This window comes from Nannospalax galili, unplaced genomic scaffold (assembly GCF_000622305.1).
Source record: "Nannospalax galili isolate Female #2095 unplaced genomic scaffold, S.galili_v1.0 scaffold842, whole genome shotgun sequence".
Taxonomy (NCBI): domain Eukaryota; kingdom Metazoa; phylum Chordata; class Mammalia; order Rodentia; family Spalacidae; genus Nannospalax; species Nannospalax galili.
The window spans coordinates 483,472-499,214 of NW_008349291.1; the positions used below are offsets into that span (position 1 = coordinate 483,472).

At 48.8% G+C, this 15,743-nt stretch overlaps 2 protein-coding genes across 2 annotated transcripts in view; one reads left to right on the forward strand and one right to left on the reverse strand.

Moving 5' to 3' along the window:
- Positions 1-946, forward strand: part of Znf787 (zinc finger protein 787) — a 26,186-nt gene extending 25,240 nt beyond the window's left edge. Inside the window, exon 4 of the mRNA XM_029570200.1 lies at positions 2-946. Coding sequence (XP_029426060.1) covers positions 2-382 — 381 coding nt within the window. The 3' untranslated portion in view covers positions 383-946. The remainder of the gene's footprint in view (position 1) is intronic.
- A 9,916-nt stretch (positions 947-10,862) lies between these two features.
- The window catches only part of Nlrp5 (NLR family pyrin domain containing 5), a 54,908-nt gene continuing 50,027 nt past the window's right edge, over positions 10,863-15,743 (reverse strand). Inside the window, 1 exon segment of the mRNA XM_008846690.3 lies at positions 10,863-11,992. Coding sequence (XP_008844912.1) covers positions 11,860-11,992 — 133 coding nt within the window. The 3' untranslated portion in view covers positions 10,863-11,859.

Sequence of the window (15,743 nt, forward strand, 5' to 3'; positions counted from 1 at the left end):
GGCCGCTGCGTTGGCCGGAGCTGGGGCCCGATCAGCCGGGCCGCGGTCTCGGCGTGCCCCGGCGCCTAAGCCGTACGTGTGCGTGGAGTGCGGGAAGGGCTTCGGGCACGCGGCGGCGCTGCTGACGCACCAGCGCGCGCAGCACGGGGACGGGCTAGGGGCGGTGGGTGGCGAGGAGCCAGCGCACATATGCGTGGAGTGCGGCGAGGGCTTCGTGCAGGGCGCCGCGCTGCGGAGACACAAGAAGGTGCACGCGGTCGGGGCGCCCGCGGTCTGCAGCGGCTGCGGACAGAGCTTCTACCGCGCGGGCGGGGAGGACGAGGACGAGGACCCGGCGGCCGGTGCGCGCTGCCCTGAATGCCGTGCCGGGGAGGCCCGGTAGGGGTGGGGGCGCCCGGGGGGTGGGCAGGGCCCCTCGGGCTCGGCGGGGACCACGCGACCAAGAGGCCCTGGACGGCTGGACCGGACCGAGGGGAGCGCAGCCTGGGCTTCCTGTCCACCTCGACCCGCGCTGGCCCTCAGGACTGCCCAGCATCTCTCCAGACCCGTAGCCGACTCACCCTGTGTAGGCTCCCAGCCCGAGATGGACAATGAGAGAACTGTAGAGACCAATCGGCGACGAGACCCTCCCGGAGGCTGCCACATCGAGGAGTGGAGGGAATCCTGGGCCTTTGCCTCCAGAGGGTCCTCTTCCCTTTTAGAATTTTCTTTTAATCATACCTACCTTCTTGACCCCTCCTAGTCATTTTTATTGCCGGGTGGGTCCTGTTGATTTTGTAGCCCAAGTCGTTCCTCTCCCTCCAGGGTTCGGGGTAGCGGAGGAGGAGCGAGGTAGCAGCCTCCTGCTCCTGGAGCAGCCTCATTGAGAGGACCAGGCGCTTAGGCGTTCCCGACCTGACAGTGGACAAAAGGGTGCGGGGGCAATAAATGGCACTATTCAATTGTCCCAGGACGGCGTGGTTCTTGAGTTTGGGAGGGAGATGGGAAGGTTAAATGAACCCACCCCACTGCAATGGGACAGAGATGACAGGCCAGATAAGGGTGGGCAGCCCTCAGTTCATGCCCAGACTATATGCCGCAGAAAGTGTGCAGGCCTGGCCCAGAGGAGAGAGGCCTGCTGCGGAAGCCCTTGCTGACCTGGCGTAGGGTCACTGTTCAGAGGGTTTGCCCTCCTGGGAGAGGCATCCAGGCACGTTCTTCGTCAAAGGGTGCAGGCTCCGGCTCCTGCCTTGTGCTTCTTGGAAGACCTAGAAATGGCACACCCTTCCCTTGCCCAAGCTCCTGTTACTAGCCAGCCAGGCAGCCATGTCCTCCACAGAGCAGGCTGCACCTGGGCGGCTGTTGTCCAGAGATGAAATGGGCGTTGGCAGGAGGATGAGCTTCTGGTAGATGTCTGGGGACCCAGGACCAGAAGGACTGGATGTTGGTTGTTCCCACTGCATGCCCAGGTGCTGCCCAGTGCCACACCAGTGTCCCAAGAACCATTGCAGCTTTCTATCACAAGGGGCCTTGGGGCCACTAGAGGTGGACTGCAGGCTTCTCTAACCCACCCTGAGGGTGAGAGGCTTCACACTGGAGGGTGTTGCAGGAGGAAGTGTGTCCATTGAGTGCCCAAATTCCTGTCCCATCTGGACACCAGGAGGCTCACAAGTGAAGGTCATGATGGACAACTGGTGGACCAGAGCCTGACCCCCACGAAGATTTAGCAGAGTGATTGTGGGTTGGGAAAACAGGTGGCCACTACCTGCCCTGGGCCAGTGGCACTGTGATCTTGCTTATCTGGAAGTTTCTGTGCCAAAATAAGGTGACATTTTGTTTGAAGCAGGCACATGTTAATAAAGATGGGGAAACATTGTGCCTTTAGGTTCCTTCTGCCAAATGCTGACCTCTAACACTCTTGGAGGCCAGAGAGGGAAGGAAGATAGCCTGTTATTGTAGAGGTTAGCCTTTGACAAGCCAGACTGCCACTCAGTGAGGGAAAGATTCAAGACCAATTTTTGCCATGCTTATAGGTTACAATGAGCAGGTGAATCAACCTCTCTGACCCTGGGTTTGGTTTCCTGCTGTCTGGAAGGAAGACTTGCTTGTCTCATATGTTGTTGGGAGTTGTCTGAGCCTACTGTGTGATCACAGGGCCTCCAGGCAGGAGTGGGGTGGGCCTCAGTTCACAGAACTTAATGCAGAGGTATACTTCAGTTAACAAGAGAATTCACTTAGCTGACATGTCTACATGCTTAGGCCAGGGTCCCCCAATGCCAGACCAGGTGTGGGCTTTAACATTTCTAGCAGCAGCCCCCTGACCTGTCAGGCCACACACTGGGTGCTTGGGAGAAGAAAGAAATGCATTTTCAGGGCTGAGATGGCTCAGTGGTTAAGAGCACTGGCTGCTTTTCCAGAGGACCTAGGCTTGAATCCCAGCACCCACATGACAGCTAACTCCAGTTCCAGGGGCTCTGACACCCTCGTCTGACTTCTTCAAGCATAGCATGACATGGGTGCACTTACATACACGCAGGCAATACACTCATAAAAATAATGAAGAAATATGCATTTTTCTCCTTGTGGAACTCGCTAGCCTCTCAGTCTGAGTGGTAGCTGCCCTGCTGTGCAGGTAGACAGGTGGAGCTCTTTAAGTCAGGAGCAGCAGAACTAGAAGCAACGACTACCACCATTGGTGCTGCCTTATGTGCAAGCCATGCCATTTGGTGGCCCTGTGCCCTCGAGTCCACACGTCTCCAAATTTGTTTTACATATTCATTCTCATTCTCTCTCTCTCTCTCTCTCTCTCTCTCTCTCTCTCTTCTCTTCTCTTCTCACCCCCCCCCTTTCTCTCCATGCCATGGCTCATGTGTGGAGGTAGGAGGACAAGTTGCATGATTCAGTTCTCTTTCCACCATGTGGATCCCAGAGCTCAAACTCAGGCCGTGTTAGGCCTCATTACTCACTGAGTCACCTCCCTGGCCCAGCGCTAGGCAGCTCTTACACAGAGCTGCTGCTGTAGCTGGCATGGAGGTGAGGCAGTGTGTGAGGCAGAGCACTCCTGAGTCCACAGTTCCCAACCCACACACTCCCCCATCAATCATCTTCTTACTAGGTTTACTGAGCACTTGCTATATGCCAGGGTTTCAGCTAAGCATTAGGGACACAATGGTGGTCTTGACAACCACAGCCTGTGCCCTCAGGGAGCTTGTCTTTCTGGGTGAGGGGAGACACACCCGAAAGAATGTTACAGATACCTGGAGAGGGGCCTGGGGAATGCAGAGCAGATGGACATGGGTGAGAGGAAAGTCTCCACCCACCTTCCATCTCAGTCTGAAGGTGTGACGTGCATCCAGGAACATTCATAACTTGTATCAGCTTCCCAAAGGTGTCCTAGAGCGTGGAGGTTCCAAGGAATACGGATATTTGGAGAAAATATGGTTGAATGTTCAGGTAACTTGGGAGCATTCTGGATTCAAGTTTTCTAACACTGAGGACAGAGATTGGCACATATCTGGATGGATAGAAGAGGAGGAGGGATGGAGGGGGCAGAAGAGCTGTTTTGGATACAGCATTCAAGATTTTATTTTATGTATGTGAGTGTATTGCCTGCATGCAAGTGCACTTGTGCATGCCCTTAAAGGTGAGAAGAGGGCATTAGATCCCCTGAACTGGAGTTACAGGTGATTGTTAACTGCCATGTGGTGATGGGAATCAAACTCTGGGCTCTGCAAGAGCAGTCAGTGCTCTTAACCACTGAGCCATCTCTCCAGACCCAATGTTTTCTTAACTTGTCTGATCATGAAACTTTCCATTCATAAAACACCTTGGGGCTGGTGTGCTTCCCGCCATCCTCACAAGATGTGCATGCGCTTGTGCCTGTGTATGTAGATCTTCATGTGCATGTATATCCCTGTGCATGTGTTTGTATGTGCACATGTGCATATGTAGTGTGTGCTAGGCGTCTACCCATCCTGCCTACCTCTCAGGGAAGTTGAGGGTGGTAGGGGGCTGTCTTTGGCCCCATTGATTTTTGCCTCTTCTGCCCCATGGTGCAGTGCTAAGTTCCGTCTGTCAGCACCATGGACAGAGCCCTGCCTTGGGTCTCCAGTGATGGAGCCCCCCAGCTCAGAGCCACCAGCATCCCAGTCTCTCATCCACCTTATGCCCTGCCCTACGAGGAAGAGCTACAGAAGTCAAGGTCTGTGGAGGTCAAGTGCTGTGGCCGAGCTCTCCCAGTGGGTAAACAGCAGGGATTAACTGTCAGAATCTAAGCCCATTAGAGGTAGAGAAATGGAATTATCTTGATTGATTGTATGTATATGTGTTTGTGTGCACATGTGGGGTTCAGAAGACAAACTGCAGGAGTAGGTTCTCTTTCCACCATGTGGGTTCTGGGGATCAAACTCAGATCATCAGGTTTGGTAGTGGCAGGTGCCTTTACCTACTGAGTTACCTTGATGGCTGTTTTGGTGGACAGTTATTTGGACTAATGGGAACCATGCCAGGAAATTTGGCTGAGGGATTGATATTTGGTCACATATAGGATTAAAAAAAAGTCATGAGTACTTGGAAGAAAATGCTACCCAATCTTTCCTACCAGCTCCTAGATTCCTTAGTCCCTCCTCCCATACAATGTCTTTTGAGATAATTAGTACAAAACAGGGACAATTTATTTAGTGTACAAAATGATTCTATTATCTATCATCTATCTATCTATCCATCCATCCATCTATCATATATCTTCTATCTTCTATGATCTATCATCCATCCATCTATCTATATCTATCTATCTTCTACAATCTGTCATCCATCCATCATCTATCAATCTCTATCATCTATGATCTATCATCCATCCATCTATCTATCTATCTATCTATCTATCTATCTATCTATCTATCTATCTATCTATCTATCTATCTATCTTCTATCTTCTGTGATCTACCATCCATCCATCCATCCATCCATCCACCCATCCATCCATCCATCTACCTACCTACCATCTATTTTTGAGACAGGGTCTCCCTGTAGCCCCAGCTGTTCTGGAACTCGCTATGAAGACCAGGCTGGACTTGATCTCACAGAGATGTACCTTTCTCTGCCTCTCAAGTGCTGGGATTAAAGGCATGCACCACCATGACTGGCTTCAAAATAAATATATATATTTTAAAAAGACAATGCTTAAATGGCTGTTACCTTCCATGACAGAGTTGGAAACTGGCAGATGCCTTCTGCCACAGACTGTGTGTATTATTACACTGCAGGGGTCAAGGAAATGCCACCGGGTGCTGTTGAGCAAGATTGCCAAGCTTAATGTGGGTAGATCAGTGGCTCGCCGGCCCAGATGGAGGAGGTGGTGCTCCCACAGCAACATCTAGTGAGAACTCCAGTTGCTGTATCGGAGGCAGGTGGGTGTCCCTGGCATGTGGTGGGTAGACGACAGGCTTCTTTGCACCCAGCTGTCTGCAGAAAGCCCCTCAACCCAGAACTAGACAGCCCCAGCGTCTGCTAACCTACTGAAAACAGCAGGACTTTCACTTTCCGGTCATCTTTGTTGCGACACGGTGAACTGCCGCCACCTGGTGGCCACGAGGGGAACTTCCGGAGCTTCACCAAGTGGGAGTTAAAAGGAACTTGGTATCTCCACTTTGGGTTGCTATTCTGCTGCTGCGCATGCGCACACATGACACTTCAAGGGATGTGGCAAAGTGGGTAGCCGTGAGGAAAGGGACCTATGCTGAGATTTATAATAAAATGCAAAGAATCGGCAGCTCCCTCCTCGTCCCTCCCAACCATGGTACCAAGGGCCCAGATCAATGCAATGTTATCACACTGGCCAATGTCACCCCCTGGAGAATCCTGTCCTCCACTGGCTCTTTTTTTGCATAAATCAAATGCAAAATCAGGAAGTCAACTTTTGGGGCACAGTATGAGTATGGTAATCAATTAGTTCTTTGAGAACTTCAACCTTTCTGAGTTGGCTTTGGCCATGGAGGAGGGTATGGGACTTTGGTTCCTGAGGGTGGTTTTGGTTCCTGGGCACCAGCAGGAGCTGTTCTCCGCAGACAGGTGGAGAAGTAGCCCGAGAGTTGGAACCTTTGGTCCTTGGCTTTTATCTTTGGAAGTGGCCTTGTTGACTTTCTTTAAAAGACAGTCTCACTAGCCTAGAACTCAAGTGTGTAGCCCCTGATTGGTCTCGAACTCCTGGTAACTGCTGTCTCAGCCTCGTGAGTGCTGGGATTAAAGGTGTGTCCCACTGTGCCTAGCTTTAAAAAATTCTTTTAATTTTTTTTTATGTGTATGAGTGTATTGCTTGCAGGTATGTAAGTTCACCTATGTTGTGCAGTGCCTATAGAAAACAGAAGAGGGTGTTGGATCCCCTGGAACTGCTGTTACTGATGGTTGTTAGCCACCATATAGTTGCTGGGAACTGATCATGGGGCCTCTGCAAGAGCAGACAGTGCTCTTCACCACTAAGTCATCTCTCCAGCTCCTCCCATCCTGGCTTTTTGTTAAATTTAGACATATCATGAAATGAGGATGTGGCTCAGTAGGAAGAGTGCTCATTTACCATGCAAAAGACTCTGGGTTTGGTCTTCGGTATCATAAAACAGATGTGGTGGTATACAGGTGTAATCCAGCACTAGGGAGTTAGAGACAGAATGATTACAACTTCGAGGTCATCCTTAGATACATGGCAAGTTTGAGGCCAGCCTGGGCTACATGAGTTATTATCTTAAATAAGAAAAAGTGGGTGGAGGCAGGAGGATCAAAAGTTCAAAGTTGGGGCTGGAGGGGTGGCTCAATGGTTAAGAGCACTGGCTGCTTTTGCTGATGACCCAGGTTCAGTTCCCAGCACCCACATGATGGCTAACAACCACCTGTAACTCCAGTTTCAGGGAATTTGATGCCCTCTTCTGGGCTTCACATGTATGGCATGACATGGGTGCACTTACATACATATAAGTTTTAAGAAAGAAAAAAGTGGCCCCTTCAGTCTCCACTGTCTTGTTAGCCTGTCACTGTGTCTGTGTGAACATCTGCAATGTTTATTTGACTTTGTCCCTGTATTTGGAATGAGCTTTAAGAGAGCAGGGTCTCTGCTGTCCTCTTCTGTCAGCCTGGGCCCAAAACCCAGCTTCCAGGGGTGGTATGGATTATCATTGCCTCATCCTATACTTCTGGAATTAATTTTGAAACAGAGCCTAATGTACTCCAAGCTGGCCTTGAACTCACTATATAGCTGAGGGTGACCTTGAACTTCTGAGCTTCCTGCTTCCATCTCCTGGGTGTTGGGATTACAGGTAAGTACCACCATGCTCAGATTAATGCAGTGCTAGGGATCGAACCCAGTACTTTGTGTTTGATAGACAAGAACTCTACCAACTGAGCTACAGCCCCAGACTCTCTGTGCAGTCCAGGCTTACCTAGAACTTGCTAGAAGACAAGGTTGGTTTTAAACTCATGACCCTCTTACCTCAGCCTCTTCATACACACACACACACACACACACACACACACACGTATATATAAATTTTGTTCATTTCATACAATGCATCTTTTTTTTTTTTTTGGTCTTTTTGAGACAGGGTCTCCCTGTAGCCCCAGCTGGCCTGGAAGTCACTATGTAGACCAGGCTGGCCTTGAACTCACAAAGATCTGCTTGCCTCTGCCTTCTGAGTGCTGGGATCAAAGGCGTGCACCACTGTGCCTGGCAACAATTTATGCGGGGCATTGAACTAAGGACCTTGAACATGCTAAGCACCCATTCTGTCATATATGTTAAGGCCTATTGAGTCAAGTTTGTGTATCCAGATGTCCCTCGGTGTGAGTTCATCCACTAGAGCCTGGTCAGCCTGTCTAGCATCACTCTTTTAAAGAACAACTCTCTCTTACCTAGCATTTAAAGTTCTTTCAGGGGTAGAGGGATCAGCCCTGCAGTTTGTGCAGATGCTGTTAGCATCATCCTCCCTCTGTGGTTTCTTTGCAGGAATGCCCGTCACATCCTGGGGGAGTTTACGTTACATAACCCTTGAACATTGGGCCAATGTGATATGATCTACGGGGGAATGTGGGGGCGGAGGGGGCTTTGATAACCCTCCAAGTTAAAGAAGTCTCAATCCACCTTCAGAATACTATTGGTATTGGTACCGTGACCATCTGACACATAGACCCATGGGTACAGCCTCCATGAATGCATGTGTTGAATACAAACACATTTGTAGCCAGGGGTCCTGGCACAAGCCTGTCATCCCAGCACTCAAGGGACTGAGGCAGCAGCCCTAAGTGATATATCTGTAATGGAAGCGCTATACCTAAGACTCATAGAACACAGTGGAACAGGGGTAGAGAGAACACTAATGCATCTCTCAACTCTCAGTCAGCGAAGCTTCCTCATGCAACAGAGGGTGATGAACACAGAAAGCCACAACTGACCAAAATGTAGAGAATAAGAGACTGCATAATGGGACCCTGGATAGGACTCCTGTATTAAACCTCAACCAACCCAGGGCTCGGGCCATTACAGAAGAGGGGGCAGAAAGATTGTAAGAGCCAGGGGTGGTGCATGACCACAAAGAAACAACTTCTAGGCTTCTCAGAACTGGCTCATATAAACTTAGAGCAATGGCAACAGCATGCACAAGACCCATGCAAACTCACGCCAGACAGAAACCCAGCATAGAACTGGGGAAATGGGCAAGAATCCCCAATTTTCACTATGTAAGTCCTGGGGATTGAACTCAGGCCATCAGTTTTGGTGACAAAGGCCTTTACCTGCTAAGTCATCTCAGTAACCTGTGAAATAAGCTTTTCATCACCACATTAGAAGGGCTGTCAGGCCAGGATTGGTGGCACACACCTTTAATCGTAGCACTGAGGAGGCAGGGGCACGCAGATGTCTGTGAAATCAAGGCCAGCCTGGTCTACATAGTAAGTTCCAGGTCAGCTAGGGCTGCAAAGTGAGACCCTGTCTTAAACAAAAAAGGAAGGGATGTCAGGGGAGAGGTGGGTCAGTCATCTGATTTGCTCTTATAAGGAACAAATTTTGAACATTCTCAGGGTTCAGAAATGACGCTTGAATTATGGGTCTATAAACAGAGCAGTTTGACCACTGTGAGGTCATCATGTGGGAGGGGTTGAATGCTCCCCTAATACTCCAGGTGTGAGTATGGAGTCTAGAAATAGGTCTTTGAGTGATGGGTCTACTGCCCATTCCTTGTACATTCTCAGACATCCTATGCCTCAACTTCCTTATCTGTGAGATAGGAGAGAAACAGTAGCTCCCTTTAAGGTGCTGTGGGTATCTGCAGATACACATCATGTATGTTCCACACAAACCCAGCAGCACTATGGTCTAGGGGGAACAGAGTCTTTGTTCACTTTTCATGTGTGGTATATGTGTGGCTGTGCATGGCATGTGTGTGTGGGTGCACATGAATGTGTGGGTACATGTGGAAGCCCAAGGCTAATGTCCAGAACCTTCCTCTGATCATTCTTCCATCTTACTGAGACAGGGTCTCTCAGTCAAACCCAGCGCTCAATGGAGTGGCTGCTCTTGGTGGCCACCTTGTGCCTTGGATCCTGTCTCTACCCTCCGCCACTAGAATTCCAGATGGCTGCCAGGCCCACCTGGTTTTCATGTGGGTTCTAGGGATCCAAACTTAGGTCCTCATGCTTGAATAGCTAGTGTTTAGCCACTGAGCCATCTCCCCAGCCCCAGGATGGGGTAAGGGAGAGAAACAGGGATGACAGGCGTGCATCACCATGCCTGGTTTATACACTGCTGTGGATGGACCCTGGGCTTTGTGTATCCTAAGCATGCACTTTACTGAGCCACATCCCCAGACCTCTGACAGTCAGCCCAACTTTTCTCTATCCCTGGTACCAAGGAGCTACCCAAACTGGCTTAAACCCATCCAATTTATCCAAGACAACTTGCCAGTGAACATCCTTCTTCAGGCCAACCAAGGCTGCCCTTTGCTTCAGAAACTCAGCCAATCAGGAAGGGATTCACTGATGAACACACCCAACTGTCCACCAGTCTCATTTGTGGGTCATCTTCCAGGTTTGATACTCAGTTCCTGATCTCCATGCTTCCTTAGAACCCTCCCTAAGATGGCCAGCAGCAGGCTCTTCTTAGAGACTAGCAGAGCACCCATCCTTCACCACAATCTATCCAGCTTTGTGCCTGTTGTTCAGATGCTGAGTGATGTGCTAGTTTTTAATCAAGTTGACACCAAGTAGTCACTTGGGAAGAAGGACCCTCAACTGAGGAATTTCCTCCATCAGATTAGCCTCTGGGCATAGCAGACATTTTCATAATTGTTTACTGAGATAGGAGGGCACAGCACACTGTGGGTGGGGCCACCCTCAGCAGGTGGGCCTGGGCTGTGTAAGACAGCTGAGCAAGCCTGGGGAAGCAAGCCAGTAGCAGTACCTGCCCCGACTTCCCTCAGTGATGGACTGTGACCTGGAAGTACTAAGATTAAATCCTTTCCTCCCCAAATTGATTTTGATCAGTGCTTTGTCACAGCAACAGAAAAATACACTGGTAGTTTCCTTAACCTTTGATTCCCAGATGTGTTTCACAACCAGCACACGTGCTGAGAATGTGGGGGCCCTGTTGAGGATAGAAACCCTCCCCACCTCTGCATTGTGTGCATGTACATGTGGTGGCCAGCGGACCACCTCAAGTGCCACTCCTCAGGTGCTGTCCACCTTTGAGACAGGGTCTCTCACTGGCCTGGAACTCTCCACACAGGCTGGCCAGTGAGCTCCACAGATGCACTTGTGTGATGATGTCAACTTGACACAGTCTAAAATCACCTGAGCATGCTGTGGGGATTATTTTGATTGCACTGAGTGGGGAAAACCCACTCGTTGTGGGTGCAACCATCCCCGGCCGGGGTCCTGGACTGTATGAACCAAGAAAGGGAAATGAACAGCACACATTCATCCCTCTGTTTCCCAAGGATGTGATGTGATCCATCAGTCTCCTGCTCCTGACACCATGTTTTTTCTGCCATGGTGGACTATGTTCCTTCTGATCTGTGAGCCCAAACCCTGTCTCCTTTCCGTTACTTTTGTCAGAGTGTTTTATTACCGCAAGGAGAAAGTAAGACCTTCCTGCCTTCCCAGTGCAGGTATTACTGACACGGCAAAACTAATTCTGTCTTGTTCTGATTTTTGCTTTGCCCTGTGCGTTTGTCCAGTCTTTCCCACTGCAGCCTGCCAGGCAGAACGTCTCATGCAGGCAGGTTCAGGGAGCGCATTGTTTCTACAATACTGGGAAACGTACAAGTAGCCAGGAGCAAGTCCAGGGAGCACGTCCTCCCTCCCAGCCTAACCAAAACTTTTTGTTAACTGAAAACCTCTTTGTTAACTGAATTGCCCCTGGTCTGATGTATCTATGGTGATCTGATGTAACTATGGTGATTGGCTTTGCCCCTGGCATGATGTAATTGTGGTTTTAAGCTGTATAAACCCTGCCCTGCTTCTCCTCAGGGTCCAAAGGTCTTTTGAGCATTAGACCCCTGACTTCCAGCTAATAAAGGACTCCTGATTTGACCCCAAACTGCGTGGCACTCTCTGAGGGTATTACATTACAAGCAGATGCCACCATGCCCAGTTTTTACATGGATTCTGTGCCTCAAACTATGGCCTTCATGTTTGCACGGCAAGTACCTTACCAACTCGGCCATCTCCAAGTCCCCTTACCTCTGCTCTTAAATCATATCCCCACTGGTGAACATAACCACTGGGTGCTTTTCCAAATGCTAAGTGTTTATTTTAGTCCTGTCTGTTACACGCTCTGAGGTGGGGCAGACATTTCCACAGATAACGGGAGCTTTGGTGTCAAAGGGGAGCAGCTTCACGACTTCAGTTTTTCCACCAACACCGGTCATCCTCATCAAAGGAATACCAGTCACCTTTGATCATCATGTGTGGCTTGAGAAGCTGCAGCTCCTCCAACTGTCTTCTCACCTGGGCATGATACTCTTTCTTCCACAGGCTGGGGAGAAAGGACACTGTCATTCTGGGACCTAGCTTTGGACTTTTCCCCTTCCCCAGATGTCCTGGAAACCAGACCAAGGACTACAAACCTCATGAACTCTTTTTAAAATATTTTTTTAAATAAAATGATAATAATTGTTATTATTGGTCCTTTTGAGACAGGGTCTCACAGCGATCACACAGAGGTCAGCCTGCCTCTGTCTCCCAAGTGCTGGAATTAAAGGCATACACCAGCACACCTTGCTTAAAAAAATATTACAAAAAGGGGTGGGGGCTGGAGAGATATCTCAGTGGTTAAGAGCACCGGCTGCTTTTGCAGAGAACCTGAGTTAGGTTCCCAGTACCTGCATGGTAACTAACTGTTAGTAACTCCAATTACCAGGGAATCCAACACCCTCTGGTCTTCGTGGGCACTGCATGGACATACACGCAGGCAAAACTCATACACGTAAAAGTCAAAAATGTATTTAGGTAGGGTATGGTGGTGCATGCCTTTAATCTGAGCACTCAGGAGGCAGAGGGAGGTGGATCTCTGAGTCTGAGACCAGCTTGATCTACACACTGAGTTACAGGCAGTACCCAGTGAGGAGAAGGAGGGAGGGAGGGAGGGAGGGAGAGGGAGAGGGAGAGGGAGGGGGAGAGGGGGAGAGGGAGAGAGGGAGAGAGAGAGAGAGAGAGAGGGAGACAGAGAGAGACTGAGTAGATGCATGTGTACCACATGTGTGCAGGAGCCCAAAGAGATCAGGAGAGGGCACTGAATCCTCTGGAACTGGAGTTACAGGTAGTTGTAATGTTGCCTGCCATATGGGTGCTGAGAATTAAACCTGGGTCCTCTTCAAAGCAGCAAGTACTCTTAACTGTTATCTTTCCAGTCCTTCTATTTTAATTTTTATGATTTGTGTGTATGAGTGTTTTACCCATATGTATATAAGTGAACCCTTGTCAAGCAATGTCCATGGAGCTCAGAAGAGGACATGAGATTCGCTGGAACTGATGGTTACAGGGAGTTATAGATGATTGTTAGCCTCCATGTGGGTGTTGGGAACTGGATCCTTTTCAAGAGTACCAAGTATATTTAACTGCTGAGCCATCTCTCCAGCTCCTCTTAAAAAAACCTGAGAATTTCATATATTGTATTTTGATCATATTCATGCCCCTCCCCGGCAATTCCCCATAGACTACAATGGCCAGGGACAGACATGGATGGGGAAGAGCTCCTGAGGTCCCACACTTAGTGGAGGAGATGCTGGCAGTAGATGGTTATTGGGGTGAGGCAGTCACTTTTCTTTGGGGATGTGGCCACTTGTAGGTTTTGTCTGTATCCCAGTGGATGGCCCCACATCCATGTGCACATGAGCAGCACTGATAAGACTCAGTGGGTCATTAACTTACCAAAGGACATGAAGTTGAGAGGCAGACTGGGGGGGGGACTGATGGAGGGGGCTGGAGGAAGTGGGGTGTGAATATGACCAACATATATTGGATACATGCATGCAATTTTCAAATAAAGATAATAATCTTTTTGAAAATAAAAGTGCTGGGGAGTATTTGAAGTACTTGGTCCATGAAATACTTGCTATGTAAGCATGAAGACCTGAGTTCATACCCACAACCTACACTAAGAAGCCCAGCATGGTGGTGGTATACCCCTGTAATCTCAGTGCTGGGGATGCCAGAGACGAGAGGATATCTTTGGGCTCACTGGCCAGCCAGCTTAGCTGGATTAGCAATCCTCAGGTCCAATGAGAAGTCATGCCTTAGCAAACAAGATGGACAGTTGTCCTGAGGACCACCACCAGAGGCTGACCTCTGGCCTCCACATGTATAGGCATATACATACATGTGTACATCCAGTGCAGATGTGTGTGCATTGGCGGACACATGAACACACACATAAAAGTTCTAGTGAAAATGGCCATCCTACCAAAAGCAATCAACAAATTTAATGCAATACCTACTAAAATTCCAATAGAGTTCTTCACAGAAATTAAAACAATTCCAAATTTCATATGAAACACACAAGAAAAACACAGGACAGCCAATATAATCCTGAATAAAAGAACTGCTGGATGCATTAACATCCCTGATCTCAAATTATACTACAGAGCTATAGTAATAAAAACAGCATGGTACTTATAAAAACAGACATATTGGATCAGTGGAATAGAACTGACCCAGATTTAAATCCAAACATTTACAGCCACCTGGTTTTTGACAAAGGAGCCAAAATACACAATGGAGAAAAGGCAGACATCATTTGAGTGAAGAGGTAACCCACAGAATGGGAAAAAATCTTTACCAGCCATACCCCTGACAAACGGTGTCTAGAATAGACAAAGAACTAAAAAAACTTAGCACAAAACTCCCAAACAGACCAGTTAAGAGGTGGGGCAAGGAGCTAAACAAGGAGTTCTCTAAAAAAGAAACACAAATGGCTGAGAAATGTTTAAAAAATAGTCAATATCTTTAGTCATCAGGGAAATGCAGATTAAAACCATTTTGAGATTTCATTTTATCCCTCTCGGAATGGCAAAGACCCAAACTCCCCCCAAACCAAAAACAACCCCCCAAACAATAGATGCTGGTGAGGATGTGGAAAAAGAACTCTTATCTGCTGCTGGTGGGAATGAAAACTGGTGCAGCCACTGTGGAAATCAGTGTAGAGATTTCTCAAAAAGTCTGAAATCGATTACCATAAGACCCAGCCATACCACTCTTAGGTGAAGAGAAATCCCTACTCTGCTCATGAAAGCTCAGTTGGTAAAATCCATATCTGAGTGAGTGAGTGAGTGAGTGTGTGTGTGTGTGTGTGTGTGTGTGTGTATGAGCTATGCATGTGTATGCACGTGGAGGCAGAGGTCAACATCAGGTGTCTATGTTGCTGTTCATGTTATGGAGACAGGCTCTCTCAGTGAATCTAGAGCTCGCTGGCTGATCAGTGGGCTCCATATTTCCTCAGGTCTCCATCTCCCCACAGCAGAATTACAGGATGCATCACATCTGACTTTTATGTGGGTGGTACAGTTCAAAACTCAGGTCTTCCTGCCCCCAATACAGGATCTTATCAAAGGCCATGCTGCCTTCAGGACCATCAGTATGGGGTGGTAGCGGTGGTGGTGGTGGTAGTGGTGGTGGTGGTGTGTGTGTGTGTGTGGCCTGGAGCTTGCTGTGTAGACCAGGGTGGCCTCAAGCTCAGAAATCTATCTGCCTCTGCCTCCAAAGTGTTGGGATTAAAGGCATGACCACACCTGGGCTCAGCTGAGCACTTTTAACCGATACCCTGCCTTTTCAGCTTGTCTGTGCGTGTATCTTTTGACAAATAATATATCAAGACTGCCAACCCTACCTAATCACACTTCCCAACCCATCTTCCCCTCCTGCCTTCAATCCTGTGTTCCATCCCTACATGCACTCCTGGCCTTTTATTTCCTTCCATTTACATCCATGTGTAAAACTTGAACTCTGGAAAAATCTAGACATGGCTTGTAAGCTGGACCACACTGGAGAAGGCATTCAACTGAGGCATGTGCCTGTAGCATAAACATGCCACCAACCTCAAATGGGCTGCCAGCCCTTTACTTCTCCAGCCAAATTCTTACTTTCTCAGATTATAACTCTACTTGGGCCAGCAAGATGGCTAGGCAAGTAAAGGTGCTTGCTGCCAAGACAAACTCAATCCCTGGGACCCACATGTTAGAGGGAGAGAACAGATTCCCACAAGTTGCCCTTTGATCTCTGCATATATATAT